At 37.4% G+C, this 16961-nt stretch overlaps 1 protein-coding gene across 1 annotated transcript in view; it reads right to left on the bottom strand.

Annotated features, from left to right (window-relative positions):
• Positions 1-285: 285 nt before the first annotated feature.
• The window catches only part of LOC121429051 (short transient receptor potential channel 5-like), an 89545-nt gene continuing 72869 nt past the window's right edge, over positions 286-16961 (bottom strand). The window contains exons 2-10 of the mRNA XM_041625955.1: positions 9134-9258; positions 7899-8390; positions 6989-7334; positions 5948-6084; positions 4711-5423; positions 3959-4157; positions 3377-3553; positions 1990-2034; positions 286-1331 (exon numbers count right to left, since the gene is read on the bottom strand). Of these exons, the coding sequence (XP_041481889.1) occupies positions 681-1331; positions 1990-2034; positions 3377-3553; positions 3959-4157; positions 4711-5423; positions 5948-6084; positions 6989-7334; positions 7899-8390; positions 9134-9258 (2885 nt within the window). The 3' untranslated portion in view covers positions 286-680. The remainder of the gene's footprint in view (positions 1332-1989; positions 2035-3376; positions 3554-3958; positions 4158-4710; positions 5424-5947; positions 6085-6988; positions 7335-7898; positions 8391-9133; positions 9259-16961) is intronic.

Raw genomic sequence — 16961 nt, 5'->3', positions numbered from 1 at the left:
AAATTGTTATAAATTGTTTAACACTATCGTGATTTCACGTCACCTGATAATACCTTTCATTCACCTTGGTTAAAACCAATGTTTGTTTTACGAGGATGCCAACCGGCTGAAAACAGGAACACAAGATACAATACAGATTGAATAGATATGAACACCTATCAATAGATAAGCAATCATAAGGTTTTGCCCTTTAAGTTGAAAAGAATTTCGTATTTTTTTCACATCAAGAAATTTTAAATTAGAACTGGTGATATCTACAGATCATAATATCTTTATGAAGGAAAATTTATCTCGTCATGATACACCGTCGTCGACGAATCTGCTACCGTTATCTTAAGCATTGTAGATACACATCTGCTTGCAATCTTCTTGACAGAATTGATGTTGTCCTGGTGTCCCCTTTCCATGGATCGAAGAGGCCCGTCAAAACGTCATCCGAGTCTGAAAAGGCAAGACAATGTGCGCGTACCAGCTTGACCGGGACAATAGCAGTTAGGGGTCGTTTTCCCATTATACGTCGACACTATAATCCAATATCGAAAAGCACCAATTGTTCATGAACATACACATATATAATCACTATTTGTATAATCATAATCATTATTTGCTGTTGAAAGGGGGGCAAGGATTATGCATGGATGACATTCGCAGTCAAATTCGTGTCAATCCACACACGCGTGTCAAACTCGTGTGGTGTTTTTACTATTTGACTTTTTACGCTTTAGATGCCTGGAACCTATATGGTTCATCATGTGGTTGGCGCTAAATCGCCTCTTCTTACTTTCTTTCCTGGGTGGACCTCCAAGAATAGGCACATCAGGATCCTCATCGATGAACAAAATGGGTTCATTTTTCTCCCATTCAGGAGGATATAGGTATTCCGCTATGTTACACGGCATTGAGGTGGATTTTGGATGGCCGCGCGCATTGCGGTTCTTAGTCGACGGGTCGTTCAGACCGTCGTCGAGGAGAGGCGACGAGTTATTATTGTTCGAGCCTTTCGAATTAAGAAGATCTTTGGAGGCTGCATTCATGAGGTCCGAGCATCCCGATATCACTGATTGCATGCTATCAGGCTGATAAATAGGTCTTTTCACGACATCCTCCATCTTGTGAAACATTTGAGTTCCGGGCTCCTTGACGCCGCCATCTTCGATTCGCTGCTCCATTTCGTTCATCTTTTTATCCATGCCGGTGAGCGCTTCGAACATCTCGTACTTGAATCCGGAGATGTCCTGTTTGAGCCGGTTCACCCATTGTTCTTGGTTGTTTTCGTCTTCATCTCTCTTCGCGTCGAAGATGTAACGTTTCACCAGCTTGCCCATGATTTCCTGGGAAATGGGAGATAGAAACACATTCACTCAAAATCTGATTCAGTTTAATCCTACACTTAAAAATTAAACTTCAGGATTGAAATTTTAATTCGAAGCTAAAGGGGTCAATATTCCTGCTCCTCAATTATTTTCAGTCTCTGAAGGGGTTATATTGCTTTAGAACAATCCGTTCGCGGTCAGCGTAAATGCAGCTGGAAGGATCTAGCTATCAAACCATTTCCATTGTATGAAATCTGTTCACCTCTGTTCTCTCCAAATTCTCTACTTTATTTCTCTTTAATACCCTTTTCGTACTTTCACCATATCCTAATAAGAGGGTCGGAAGTCTACGAATAAAGGAGGAAAATTATTGTTTTTCCATGTAGTCTTAGCTACATTGTGCTTATTTCTTTTAATTCTTGTTTCATTTCAAATTGTTTTCAGGATAATTTCTCATCAGAAATGCGTGGATTACGTTTTGTCAAATCGGTCAAATTGAAAAAGAAACTGTTAACACTAACTCTATGCCCATTATTAATTAATTAATTAATTAATTCCTTGTATAACTTAAGATTAGCCAACACTTCTGTGATCAGCCATATTACCATATTAAGTTATCTACCAGAGAGCTCTTGATTATCATATATGTGTTTATATGTATATAAATGTTACTTACCCTGTATTGCTGCTCTTTCTCCTCCATCTTTGCTTTATTCCTGTCCTAAAAGTCATAAAATAAACGACATATAATAATCATTATTTTGATGATTACATGCAGACTAAATGATGTCCCCTGGAAAGTGATTTCTGAAGCACTTTGTGTCTGTGGTCTTCACTGAAACCTACATTTTATTTTGCACCTTATAAACAAGGAGCATTATTCTTTCATTAAGAGGTTTGAGGATGAACGCCGCACGGATCACTAAACAAAGATGGTTTTAAAGGAGGATGAAACCTTTGGAATAATATAGCTTGTATGAAAATAGAAAAATCAAAGAAACAGATCAACGAAAGTTTGAAAAAAATCGGACAAATAATCAGAAAGTTATGAGCATTTGAATATTGCAATCACTAATGCTATGAAGATAATCAAATTGGCAATGATACAAAGATGTGTGATGTCACTTGTGACCAACTCTCTCCATTACTTTAGTATATATTTCACTTAAATTTTCCTTTTTTATCACATCTATCAGTGGATCATGAATTCTTTCTATAGCAGGGCATGTAATACAGATTTTTAAAGAATACATCATGGATAAAGAGTGTGTATCACCATAAGAAAAAGCAAAAACGAGACATTTTGAAGGTATTTTATGGTCCCTCAAAGGAAAGTTGTTCACATGTGACATCCTTGTCCCTTTGCCATTGGGAGGATCTCCATAGCATTATTGACTGCAATATTCAAATGCTCATAACTTTTTCATTATTTGTCCGATTTTTCTCAAACTTCCTTTGTTCTTTTTAATTCAGTTTCTGTTTCGACACAAGCCTACTTGTTCTTAATGTTTCATTCCCCTCTAATTGAATGACGTTATGTGGACATGAACGTGATCAACGCCATACCCACCCAAAAGCTTGGCGGATCATCTATACTGCGTTCCTTTGGGCGGCGAATTGTTTTGGTTATGTGCATTGGGGAAGAATGCGCGACTTCATCAACACACATGACAATTTTGATAATAACTTACAGACAAACCGACTTCCACAGGCGCGTTTCATAACGCGTTTTGTGTCAGTGGTTTTCACCGAGTAAAACGGCATTAGGTCATCTAGGTTAAAATAGAGGATCGACGGATGCGTGTCCCCTTCAAGGAAATGGGGGGAGATAATATTAGACAGCGATTCGTTCTGTGAACTTCAATACTGCGATAAAAGTCAAGATGCAAGTGAAAGTACCTACATCCTTTTCTTTAGATCAAGGTCGGTATTCATCGAGAAATATTGCTTTTCTGTTTTACTAAGCATTTTACCTGGGCTAAGCAAAATACTTAAACTTGTGTTGAGATCACATGTAAGTAATTTACTTTATCAAGCCAAGAATTATCTTCCCAAGAACTTACCCTAATCGCCTGTCTGTGCTTTTCGCTGCCCAACTTGCCTCTCAGCCACCGGTAGAAATACAACATCGATTTGGGTGTCGGGATGACGTTGAACGGTGCGGGTAATGACCCTCGGCCAGCAAAATAACTCATCCACAGTTTAGACCGGGAAAATTTCCATTGCACTTCAGAGTCATCCTGTGGACAAATTTGAATAAAAGTAATTTCCCTTGCAAGAATGTAAAGATACAATTTGTAATAATCAGATTGCCTTAGGGGATCTATACATGTAAGTTTGTAGGAGCACACACGAATGGGTAAATATTTCTAGTTTATATTCATAAATTCGTCCATTTGTCATGTTTTATAAATTTCATACTAATGCTTCTGTGGAGCTAAAGAGAATAAAGGTGATAGAGATCTATATTCAATTATCAATGGAAAGTAAGACACGCCCCCTTTTATTACGATCGCTGTGCTTTTGGACAGGGTGATACACATGTTGGTCATTGTCCAAAAAAGGAACCAACTTGAACATTCCTACTGGGTTTAGAGCCACTCTTTAGTGTAACCTCTCAACAATGTCTTGGAAGCCTGCTTTACCTCTATCCTTGTGTAGGTATTGCTCATCATAGCGATAAGGACGTTGAGCAGGACGACGATTGCGATGACGTGGTAAGCAGCATACAGCATCAGTCCAACAGTCTCGGTGAATTCATGATCAACTCCACGGATGTCAACGATGTTCATCTCAGGCAAGCCAAAGAGAGCCCAGAACAATGTACTCAGAGTATACTGCACCCTGTTCACATTTCAATTATAAATCAGATTAATTCAGACCTTTCATCGAGTGATATAAATGCCGAGTTGTTGGCTATTTGAATTCACCAAGAAAATGGGCATTCCTCCCATTAAAGAGGGCTCTCGGTATACATCATGTTCATAATTTTGTGTAATTCCAAACTAGGAAAAAAAAACATCATTTTTTAGGAAAAAAAATCATTCGGTGCAATGTGCCTAGACGTTAACACGTAGATTACGGTCTCTAAACAAACATTGTGCAATGGATGATATGCTAGTGAATATTTTCTACTAAAAGTATTCGTTCAAATATTACTGTTTGATTCATGATTTTTTTTTAATGACACGTCAAAATATTTTTTTTACATAGAAAGGGCGAATTGGGAAGCTAATATAAAGAAATCAAATTTTTTTTCTATAAAAATATCAAGCTAATTTATATATATATATATATATATATTAATAAAATAATTCGGTTAAATGATTATTGCATTATTCAAAGTCTTTTTGAGAGGGTATCAATTCCGGTGAGCATTAAAGAAGAAATTACTTACGTTTCAAATGGCTGTTTACAATGTTCTTCCATAGGGTTATTCAAATCACATATTTCCCGAGTGATGTACGAGTAATATCCATACAACTGATTCATTCCGAGTGAGAAGGCGAACCACACAAAACAAAAAATCAAGAGAAACTTGCAAATATCGAACATCATGTTTCCAAGTGAGATCTGCATTGGACCGACATGACGGTTCATCACAGTATAACAAATGGGTCTGAGGAAACTTAGAACCTTGGCTATAGCGAACAATCCCTCAGACACAAGGAGAGGGTCATAGGCACTCCAGTTCGCACGTCCTGTTCTTGTTATATTTGAGCTAGACCCACCCGCCCCTTTCTTGCCTCTACGTCCGCCACTAACAACCGAGGCCGACTGCGCTGCTGAAGCGGTTTCTTCCAGGATCTTGGTCACCCGTTCGTCCATTTGGGTTAACTGAGATTTGATATCCCCGATTCCCTGGGCGAGTGACTGTCCGAGATCGGTCTGCTCTTCGTCGATGTCCATGACGTCCTTGTGAAGACGTTCTATTCTTACGATTACTTGTTCCCAATTCGACATCTCCATTGTGGTTGCCGGGTCCGTCACGGTCACCGGGGTTTCACCCGACGTCGTGAACTCATCGTCCGTAAACGAGGTCGGGATCTCCATGGTCGAATACAGCATCGTTGTCGGAGGGATTTCCGTAACAGCCAAAGATGCACCATGCTGGAAATTGAATAGCAAACAGGATTTTAAACGATAAGCGAGTTTTATAGAGGAACGCGCGTCTTATCGCGTGCACTCTATTGATTGCTTTTCATTCCCAAAATCAGTACAACGAAATATCAATCGGAGAGTAGTCATATAATTTTATTGAAATAGAATACTGCTGCTATTTAATGGGCTTCATAACAAGATGAATGAATTTTCGTTCTCTAGGTTGTGGGATGAGATTAACCTATCACACAAAATATCTACTAAAACATTCACAAAGTTAACCGTAATATATTACTTAACTTTTTTTTCAAGAAGAGATTTAAATAAATGCATTACTTAAGGTCACATAATCTCTTAATGGCAATTAAGTCAAAACGACTCTTTTTTATATGGGGTTAACATGGTCAACCATCGATCATTATACTATTTAAAATGAATAATTTATACGACAATATATTATTATAGTCATCTGACGTGCAGCAGCCATTGCAAAACTGGAACAAGTGTACAAATTCATGACGTTTCTTAGGTACCCTTTGATAAATGACTATCCTTAGAGCTATGGCGGCCCAGTATAGAGACAACGTGAAGAAATCCAGGATGTTCCACCTATCCTTGAGATATCTCGATCCGTAGTACCAAAGCTCTTTGATTTCTACCCATGTTAATCCTGAGGTTTGAAGAAACAAACCATTGAAACATTAGTGGTGAACAAATAAAGGAGTATAGCAGTCACACCTATTATTAAACCAACTCCAGACTAACAAAAGCTATCTTATTATTTCAATGAAATACCATCGACCAGCGATTTAGGTCGGTTTCTGGGCGTGATTGCGACATTATGCTACAGTCAGACCAACGAAATTGACCTCAGAACGTTGAAAGACATTCTTTACAATTGCCATTGGTATGCCGTCAGTCGCTATGGAGTGTTTTCATAGGTGTGTCTACTACGTGAGAAATATCGATCTAAGTGAACTGATTAGATTTAAATATTTAATACTTGCACATTTCTGGATTTTCATCATTCAAAAGACGATCATCAGATTACGAGAATAATGAATAAACCATTGTCTTTTCATGATTTCCACTAGTTTTGTGCAGTGTATGTTTTCTTTATGCATTGGAATATATTGTACTGTATATTGTAATACCATCTTTACTCTGTATTGTTCTTTTTATGAAGTGTGGAATTAAATGAATCAAATCAAATCAAAGCACATTTTCGATTATGGGCAATGTTACTTATAGTTAACTTGCATGTATGCTAAGATGTCAGCATCGTGTTTGAATAAATGGTAATACGAAAATATATATGAATAATTTGGCACAACTTTAAAAAAAAGGAATTACAGGACAATAGCACATTTTCGATTATGGGCAATGTTACTTACAGTTAACTTGCATGTATGCTAAGATGTCAGCATCGTGTTTGAATAAATGGTAATACGAAAATATATATGAATAATTTGGCACAACTTTAAAAAAAAAATTACAGGACAATAGAGGCGTTGGTGACTTCACTATAGTCGTGTCAGTACAGGCCAATATATGTGATATAGTGTTATCCTTACCTATGACCCAAACAAGAATAAGCCACTCGGTCATTTTCGGTACTTCCGCCCGTTGGTCTCCCGTGGGTTCGTCATATTTCGGTTCGAAGGAGGATTGAAGACCAAGTAACATTAGGAATACAAGCATAGAACTGATGTGACATACAAACTGAACATGAGGAACTCGCATTAAACGACCGATGTTGCCCCACGGGTAGATAATGTATAGAAGACAAAGAAGCGGAAAGCACAGTCCGACGGTGCAGGTGGAAATTGTTGAGGATATCCAGTTGGTCATGTACCAAGAAGGAAGACCCTCGTACCATAACTGGGTAAGATGCTGCTGACAGTGGGGATGTGCAACAAACTGTGTCAACGGAGAAAAAAAATAAAACAAGTATTATTGGATCATTCGTTGTGAAATCATGAAGTACTTTGTGACTTTTCTTCATATTTAATGAAGAAATGTGTGTACCATGATTTATTAAGGACTCAAGAGGACATACATTCTTTTCTCACATTTGCTCTAAAAATCTTCTGAATGAAGGTATAACTGGTGTGGATTTCTTTATTTCCACCAAACAGTGAATATATAGTTTTCTTTATAACAAAAATACTACAACGGATATTAAAGTACATAAATACAGAGCGATATAGGCTACTGTATCTCTTAAACTGATCTTCGTGTTCTTTTATGCTGCTGCACTCGTTTTACGCAATTATGAATAAGATCTGAGCCCAGAAGATATTTGGCAATTACAACTTATCGAACGGTTTCCTTCTTCACCGTAGGGTTCTTGAGAGAGAACCGACATGACCAAAGAGGAACAAAATTGCCCACTGAGTTGAGAAATTGCCATCAAGTCATTTCGAAACAGACGTAACGTCCCTCATTTGCCAAAGGCTTTCGATATGGGTCATAGTACAATACCTTTCTTTGTTCGTGATGTATAGCAATTTTAACTTTGTACGGTCCAATCCCACTCTCGCCGATGCTGTAAAAGCACGGGTCATGGTAAAGCACGCATGTTTGTTCCGCTTGGTTCCGAATGTGGCCGAGGATATCAGCTGCAAACTGTTCACACTGGTTGGCCAGCGTCGAGAACTCGACGGAAAACTCCGGGTTGACCTGACAGAGCTTGCGTAGTTTGACGCACCGTTCGAACGCTGTGTTGATAGGGTCGAGGCTGGTGAGAGAGATGTAGGCTTGGCTGGCCAGGGCACGGTAAATGTTCAACATTCCCAGAGAGTGCTGTAGGGTATTGGTTTCCGTCGAGAAGGCATAGTACTCGGGATCCTCGATGCGAGCGCCGTATTCCAGCAGTATCTTGATGATATCGTAGTTGTTGTGATGCGCGGCAAGGACAATGGGGGTAATGTCGGGATGGAAGTCACCGTTGAGGGCGCGACACTTTAAAAACTCCTGCAGGACAAGGTAATGAAATGATAGAATGAATGAACATGTATAGTTGTACTCATCAGCTGTTGTCCGGAAAGAGACTTTGCATTGTATATTAAATACATCCTGCATAAAGAGAAGTACAGTGTGTTGAAAGTTATGATAATTGTGGAGTATATGTGTTTTCCGACTTCGCTTACCGACCCATGATTGTAAGGTTGTGAGTTTGAATTCCAACTCTAACAGTGTCGCCACTTTGGTTAAAAAACCCGGGAGTAACTTTTGTCGCATATAAGGTCAGCATGTATTACCAGTAACTTTAATAGGCGTAAAATGTTCCCTATGTAATAATCAGTTATTTTCCAGTTTGTTTATACCAGCAAAAAGCTGTCCTGCCAAGTTTCTACTGCAATTACCAAAACAGAAAACCCTACATTTCGAAATGATTATTTGAGTGAATATGCAACTGTAATTTGTGTACATTTTGTTAAAGTAACTCTACTACAGTTACCATAACAGTAACCCCTGCATTCCTAAAGATTTGAGTGAATGTGCAATTCCTCCTTTTTTATTTGTTTAATTATATTTAAGTAAATAGCATGTAGACCTGTGGCCTTGATCCTCGCCCATGAGCAACACTTTTTTGCACATCAAATAAGACGGAAATGTTCATCTTTTTAAACATTTTCCATTCAAGATCTACGGTGAGAGCGCATTGGCAGCGATCACATATCTGTTAAGGACGCAACGAATTGTTATTTACGTACCGGAATATTCTTTTGTTTGATGTGTTCGCATAGTATCTGAGCAGCATACACAAACTGTTCATCCACCGCTCGCAAGAGGGCGTCTCCTAGTTGTATACCATGCTCAAGTAAGACGACGATGATATCTGTGTGAAACGAGAATAAATAAATAAATGAGATTATAATCTACGATATGAGTGTTAAAACAATTATGAAGCAACGTCATGATAATACCAAAATATTTTGCGGATACATGAGTACAGAAAAGAAGAACTAGCAATCAAAAAGAAAGAAAAAAAAGTGTTGATCATGATGATAATTACTCTGCTGAGTGTTATTGGAAAAAAATATATAATACGGCCAATTAAAATGAAGAACAACAATAATATTATGTTGACGATTATTATTGTTATGAAAACAATGGTGAACACTAAGTAACCTTGACAAGTTGATCTTCTTTACATTTTTAAGTGTTAATAAGATTGGCCTATTATTTGGACATGTTCAAAGAGACCAAAGCCTGATTAGAAGATGGTATTTTCCATTTTAATCCTAATAACAAGGACATAAACGCATCGAAATTATCAATATGAAAAATGAAAATATATCTAAATGTAGCATTGGCTCCACTGATGCAAAATTGCGAAGAATAGTTGAAATAAGCAGAAAAATGGGGGATATAGGGGGCTTTAAGAAGGTAAGAGAAAGAAGTGAGGTGTGTGTGAGACAGAGGGGCAGTGAAAGAGGGAGGGAGAGAGAGTGAGAGTAAAAGAGAGAGAAAGGGGAAAATAGAGTGCATTACCATAAAGATTTATATGAGTAATGCCATCAGACAAAGAAAATAAATAGAAGACCACGCACAGTTTGCATTTTCTCCCTTTTCCCAATATTTCAGATTTTTTTTTTTCTTAACAAAAAGGAGATGTCGAGATTTAATTGAGCATGTATCATCCAATCACGATACATTAAATCCCATCTAATATCTCTAATAGATCGAATCATGCCAATGCTGTGTGACATTCACGGTATCCGGCAAGGTCGAAGACATTAACAAATTAAGTGCAGCATTTACCTGGCATCGCTTCCTGATCTTTTTTTCTCTCTAGAATTATGTTATCTCTCCTATGGTTCCATTTACTCGGTGAAATATGGTTTTCCCCTAATATATAGATTTATATTTCCGAAATATCTATTTATTACGATAATTGATCACTACGTATATGCGGTTAAGTTTACATGGTCACGGACTTATAAAAACATGGTCATGTACAGGCCAATCTCATTGAACAACTCCCATTTTTATGCTGCAGCCAGACCGCGAAACTGGCTCCAGGTCGACCGATCAAATTTACCACGCGATTTCCTGTGATTTACTGATGATCGGTCTGTGATCGGGATCGTTGATGAGACTGTAACCAGGCACATCAGGGCAATGTGAAAGCAGTATAATTATTTTCCCGATGCGTTTAGAAAGTTGCAATGGTTTAGTTTCTGGGTGAATATTCTTACAAATGACATCATATGATTATAAACTACATGTGTTATCAACCTTAACGGTTACGAAGGTTGGAACTTGATTTTTTTTCAGAGAAGTGTCTCCAGGAAGTTGCACTTTAGACTGGAATCACCACTCCTTCCAGCCATTATTTTTATTTATTCCATGATACACAATCGAAGGGACGTCTAGCGCCATCTCCAGTACCGTGTGTTCATATTACAATATGAGTTACTCATTTCACTCGTTATACACTATACACGTTTATAGCAATCTACATCTTCAAGTTACTCAAAAGACACAGTACATGTAGGTCATGAAACCTTGTATCATATCAGACTACAATTAATTAAATCATGCCATAGACAAATTGGAAATGTGTCATATTTCACATTTGTCTGATTATGGCGCACATACTCCGTAATAACTTTCTTGATTTTAATTTTTGATATTGATTTCAAATAATATGAAGTCTGAAAAACCGACTCCCGTACTTCAACGTGTCGTAATATGTTTAATCACTCTGCACGTAAATCGTCGTGCTATTTTAAATGTTTCAATCATATTTTCTGGCGCAAAATTTAAGAGCATTTTGTTATTACTAAATGTTTTCCTTTTTTGGAAAATCAATCACAAAACACTTTCCAGCCACTATACAACATGCCCGAGAGCTAAAGAACTTGACATTCATGACAGTTGCTTATGACATTATCATTTGTACGCAGGCTTATATACGTTCTATTTGTTTCTGTCAGTTTGTTTCTTACTTTTGCTCTATCGTGTCTTCTATTTAAAAATACAATTTTTAAGAACACGAGCTGGTTCTAGAAGAAATGAAGTTTGATAACTTGGAGTTGGATTAATTACTGGAAATGTAGTTAAAGCCTACGTGATCGTTTGACGGTGCAGATTGAGGTATACAAGTACATCATACCGTCTCATTTTGAGAGGTTGTATTCACGGTCGATTACCGATTCATCGTCGCTCTCAAGGCTGTTTTGTCCTTGCCATTGACGATCTAAACCAAGGTTGAAACCAAACTCCTTCTGAGAACCCGGATGTCTTTTAATTGAAACCTTGAGATTAAAAGCTTCGATTGACCTGTCGCGTTCACACCGCTTTAACTTCATAATTTCATTTCCTCCCCATGATCGAATCGTAAAGATTCTATTACATAATTTATAATTAACTGCTTATCTAATTGTACGCGTCCATATCTGTTTGGAAGCAGGTCAAATAGCCCCCCCCCCACCACCACCATCCGCAAAGATACCTTTTAACAACCTGCATATTTCTTCCACTCTACTCTTACTATTTTCATTCATAATAGATAACAGGCATTTTTATTTAAGATTATCAACGATATTAATGATAGTAGGCCTCATAAAATGTAACATATTTAGATAAACTTGCATTTTTCAAATTGAAAAAAAAAATGATTATTGCAAATGAGCGATGATTCGATTACTCCTCGTGTCGTTATAGTCCAATGATAGAGACAAAGAAAGAGAGAGAGAGAAAGATAGATAGATACTGTAGATAGATAGATAGATAAGATAGATAGATAGATAGATACTATTAGATAAATAGATTAGATAGATAGATAGATAGATAGATTAGATAGATAAATAGATAGATAAATAAATATATAGATAGATAGATAGATAAAAAAATACATTGAAAGGCAAGTTATTACGTATGGACTCTTTAAGTGATTTATGAGTTTACTTAACACAAGACCTGTTGAATGATTTTATACATTGTTTTATATACATGAATTTGTATCAAATTTGCTAAATGTTAATGCTAGATTACAAAATTGCGCAAAAAACAGACTTCAGATTTTCTTTTAACACTTATCGATAGCAAAAGCAAGGATTTAATAGTAAAAACGAAAAAAAAACCGGTTTTGATTATTATGAGAAATCAGGAGTTTCGCAATGTTTTGCTTCAGAGAAGCGTACAAGTTATTGACGTTTATTTTACTCCTGCCTGTAATGTTAAATTTTAAATGAAATCCAAATTGCGGTAACGATTCAAAATAAGTTAAAAAAAGAAAAGAAAAGAATGTTAATACTACTACTAAGTGTTTGTATGATTGAATATCTAAAAATATGCCATATAATTCTATGAGAAAATAAGTAATTGCTGATAAATAAGCAAAATAAACAAAACATTATCACCACGTTTTGTGTCTTTTACAAAGTATAACAAACATGTGCTTATTCTGTGTCGGTGATCTTGAATGTCATTGTGTCTCTTTTGGCTGAGATGAATGGTTTCACAGTAAAATTTTGTTTTTCAAGATCTAGATCAATGATGGCACGGTGACACAATTAACCTTGCTTTTAAAGACGTTCTCAAAAAAATAACTTTTAACTGCAACAGCATTCGTTGAGCCTTAATAGAAGTTACATTTACAGAGCGTGAACTGACTTTACACACTTGGAGTGTATATCATCCAAATAAAATAATGTCCTGGAATTTTCATGATTTTTTTATCCACAAACAGACTATTCAAGAGCAATCACGCATATTTCTGATTTCGAGCTTCATAGTAATGTGCTCTACATTTGTGTGTATACATGGATATTTTCATTTCGTGAAAATAGGTTATAAATAAACATTTCATTGATTTACAAAACGAGGTCGGACCAGGAAGGTCATCTCCGATATCTATTGCCATCAATTGCTTGTATACGTTGAGCGGAACAAATCTCCCGATGACATGTAGCCCTGACTTTAAGCTCTGCTAGTTGGAAGCCAAGCGCTGCATTAGACGACGAATGGTATCGCGGTGACTTACTACATTATTAATTTGCTATCATAGTAAAATTATTCGAAGCTGGTCATGGAATGCATCCATAATATTATGGAGAAACTGCACGATGCCCGGTAGACTTGAAACTCTACATGTACTATGTAAGATTTTGCACAAAATATGTATTGACTAATGTGGAACATCGTCCACCGAATAAACATGAATAATTTTTATCCAACAATTAGAGAAATATTTAAGACAAGTGGAATGCCTCTGGCCGTCTCACCTGCATCACGCGGTTCAATATAGCAGCAGTGCTGACTTTGAATACTACTCTAACTCGCACAAGATGTTCAGTGATACATGGTTACTCTTATGTCCACTTTTTATGAACTAGACCAATAAACTTACAGAGATATGATGGTTATTCAACAAAAAACCCCAACATGGCCAAAGTTCATTGACCTTACATGACCTTTGACCTTGATCATGTGACCTGAAACTCGCACAGGATGTTCAGTGATACTTGATTACTCTTATGTACAAGTTTCATGAATCAGATCCATAAACTTTCAAAGTTTTGATGGTTATTCAACTGATACACCCACTTCGGCCAAAGTTCATTGACCTTTGACCTTGGTCATGTGACCTGAAATGCGCACAGGATGTTCAGTGATATTTGATTACTCATATGTCCAAGTTTAATGAACTAGACTAATAAACTTTCAAAGTTATGATGGTAATTCAACAGATACCCTCGATTTGGCCAAAGTTCATTGACCCTAAATGACCTTTGACCTTAATCATGAGACCTGAAACTTGCACAAAATATTCAGTGATGCTTGATTACTATTATGTTCAAGTTTCATGAATCAGATCCATAAACTTTCAAAGTTATGATGGGAATTCAACAGATATCCCCAATTCGGCCAAAGTTCATTGACCCTAAATGACCTTTGACCTTGGTCATGTGACGTGAAACTCATGCAGGATGTTCAGTGATACTTGATTAACCTTATGTCCAAGTTTCATGAACTAGGTCCATATATTTTCTAAGTTATGATGACATTTCAAAAACTTAACCTCAGGTTAAGATTTCAATGTTGATTCCTCCAACATGGTCTAAGTTCATTGACCCTAAATGACCTTTGACCTTGGTCATGTGACATGAAACTTTAATAGGATGTTCAGTAATACTTGATTAACCTTATGGCCAAGTTTCATGAACTAGGTCCATATACTTTCTAAGTTATGATGTCATTTCAAAAACTTAACCTCAGGTTAAGATTTGATGTTGACGCCGCCGCCGCCGCCGCCGCCGTCGGAAAAGCGGCGCCTATAGTCTCACTCTGCTTCGCAGGTGAGACAAAAACTGTTTTGAAAGAGTAAATACACAGTCTTCCCGCCTAAATGTAGACGTGATTTGTTCTTTGGTTAGCAAGACCACCCTCTCCCCCATTCACCTTCCTCCCCTGGACGACACAGTCCCTCTAGAACTCAGCCTCAACCACCAATCAAAACGACTATGCTATATTTTATGGTCCCAGTTTCCCGCCCATTACTCGAGACCATTTTTATCATGCATCGTTTTTTTACTGGTATAATTATGTGTGCACATATTGGGGTGATAGTGGTGAACATTCATTGGCAGTGAACGGCGTGAGAACGCTGAGGCATGGCGCCATTATACATCCTTCAAGAGAAAAAAAAATCATTTTACATTCCCTCATCCCCCCCCTCTCATCATCTCTTTCTTTCTCTCTGTCCTGTTTCTCCTTGTCTGTATCCTCTTCTCTCTCCCATCTATATCTAATGCTCCTATGTCTCTTTGTTAACGTATCAATAAATTTCTGAATAATGAGAGAATAGCTACGCGGTAAAACCAGACTATTTACACTGAAAAAACTCCGGTGTTGATCACCAGCACGGAATCTATATTATGTCCACACCAGAGAAGCATTGAAACACCAGTTTGGAATCAAACCGATGCTGTTTTGATACTAATTGGTGTTGTATTAACACCTGTCTGATGTTAGACCGAAAACGAAACTGGTGTTGTTTAACACTTCTCTGGTGTGGACATAATGTAGATTCCGGGCTGGTGTTAAATCAACACCATGGTTTTTGCAGTGTACCATAAAATTGTGGATGTAATGTCCATGTTATGAAGATTATAATTGCGTTTAAACAAAAATGTAAATGGAAATTGGATAGTTGGACTTTCGAATATAAATGAATAGACCGCAAAGAATGCTTAAGGGAAACAAAGAGAAACATTAAAGTCTTAATGCAGCAGCATTACCCACATGGAAATATTGTGAGTTTTTTATCGACCCTATGATAAATGATTTGAGATCTTTACATAAGGTAGATAATGTTATCATGTCAAGAATATATATATTTTTAAAACAAAGATTATCATGATTCAGAACAAAAGGATGCAAGAAAAATAAAGCCTATGTACAAAAAACAATCATGTATAAATGGGACAATAATCGCAAATTCATAACATTTGGGTATTAAATGCAAAAAAGGTTGTTTAGAATATGAAAGAGTGAGTCGATGTTTATTGCATATTCAGAACATAAGCACTAAACAAGTTGCTCACATATCACTCGTGTGAGGATTTAAGTCTCCCAGGGGATTCCAAAGTATAGTGGGGGGTGCCCTCTGGGCATTGAAACCAGCGAGGTGTGAGTCACATTATCAGATCATGAATCGATCGACTACTTATCACATATGAAGCTCTTCCAATTTATGGTTGTTAAAATATTATCCTAAGAACAACAACAAACGCATTACCATGCGCAGGTGCCGCATGAATGTATGATACACAATGCTATTCAAATGCCGTTTCTTTCATTCCATTTGCCCACCTAAAACCACCTTTTGTAATAGATCCAATTCGGCTACCACAGCCCCCCCCCCCCCCCAGAGCCTGGCACAGGAGAAACATAACGGCCCGAGGCCTACACCTGTTTCAGCATGACGTACTCCACCGGCCAACTAGGCTATAACCCGCCCCAGACCGGGCCAAAGAGTTCGGTCGCTCGCCCGATTGCACTTTCAGCCCGCACCAACGCTTCCCAATACAGACTCTAACACATTTTCCTTATAATGATTTAAAGGTACGCTTAGACGCCCCCTAAGATGTGACCGGTCTGATCACATAACTCTAGAATTTATTTGGAGAAAAATCTCCTTTAATCTGACAAGTTGTCATGGTTACTGATTTTCCAATCTCAAAACAGTCCAGTCGTTTGTGTTAACTTTGGACGGGCTACATGCCTCACCCATGTATTTGCGCAAAATCCGGCAAAGTCTTATAATCATAAGGCCTGTATAAAGACATGTGTGCGTCAGTTCGTTTTAGTTCAGAATTTTGTGTTTTGAAAATGTAACAAAAGCTAAAAACAAAACAAAATATACGTTCCCTTCGTGCCTAAACATGGGTATACTTTTGTTTTGTACTTTTCATTTTGATTGACTCTATAACAAAACTAGTTGAAATGACTCTAAAAGTGATAGCTGGGTGAGACTGCAAGTTTAGAAGTTAATTCCTTGAAGTCATATTGGACAAGAATATAGCCCAT

This window comes from Lytechinus variegatus, chromosome 15 (genome assembly GCF_018143015.1).
Source record: "Lytechinus variegatus isolate NC3 chromosome 15, Lvar_3.0, whole genome shotgun sequence".
NCBI lineage: Eukaryota > Metazoa > Echinodermata > Echinoidea > Temnopleuroida > Toxopneustidae > Lytechinus > Lytechinus variegatus.
Note: the sequence above shows the minus strand (reverse complement) of the source record. Positions and strands in the feature narration are given on the sequence as shown.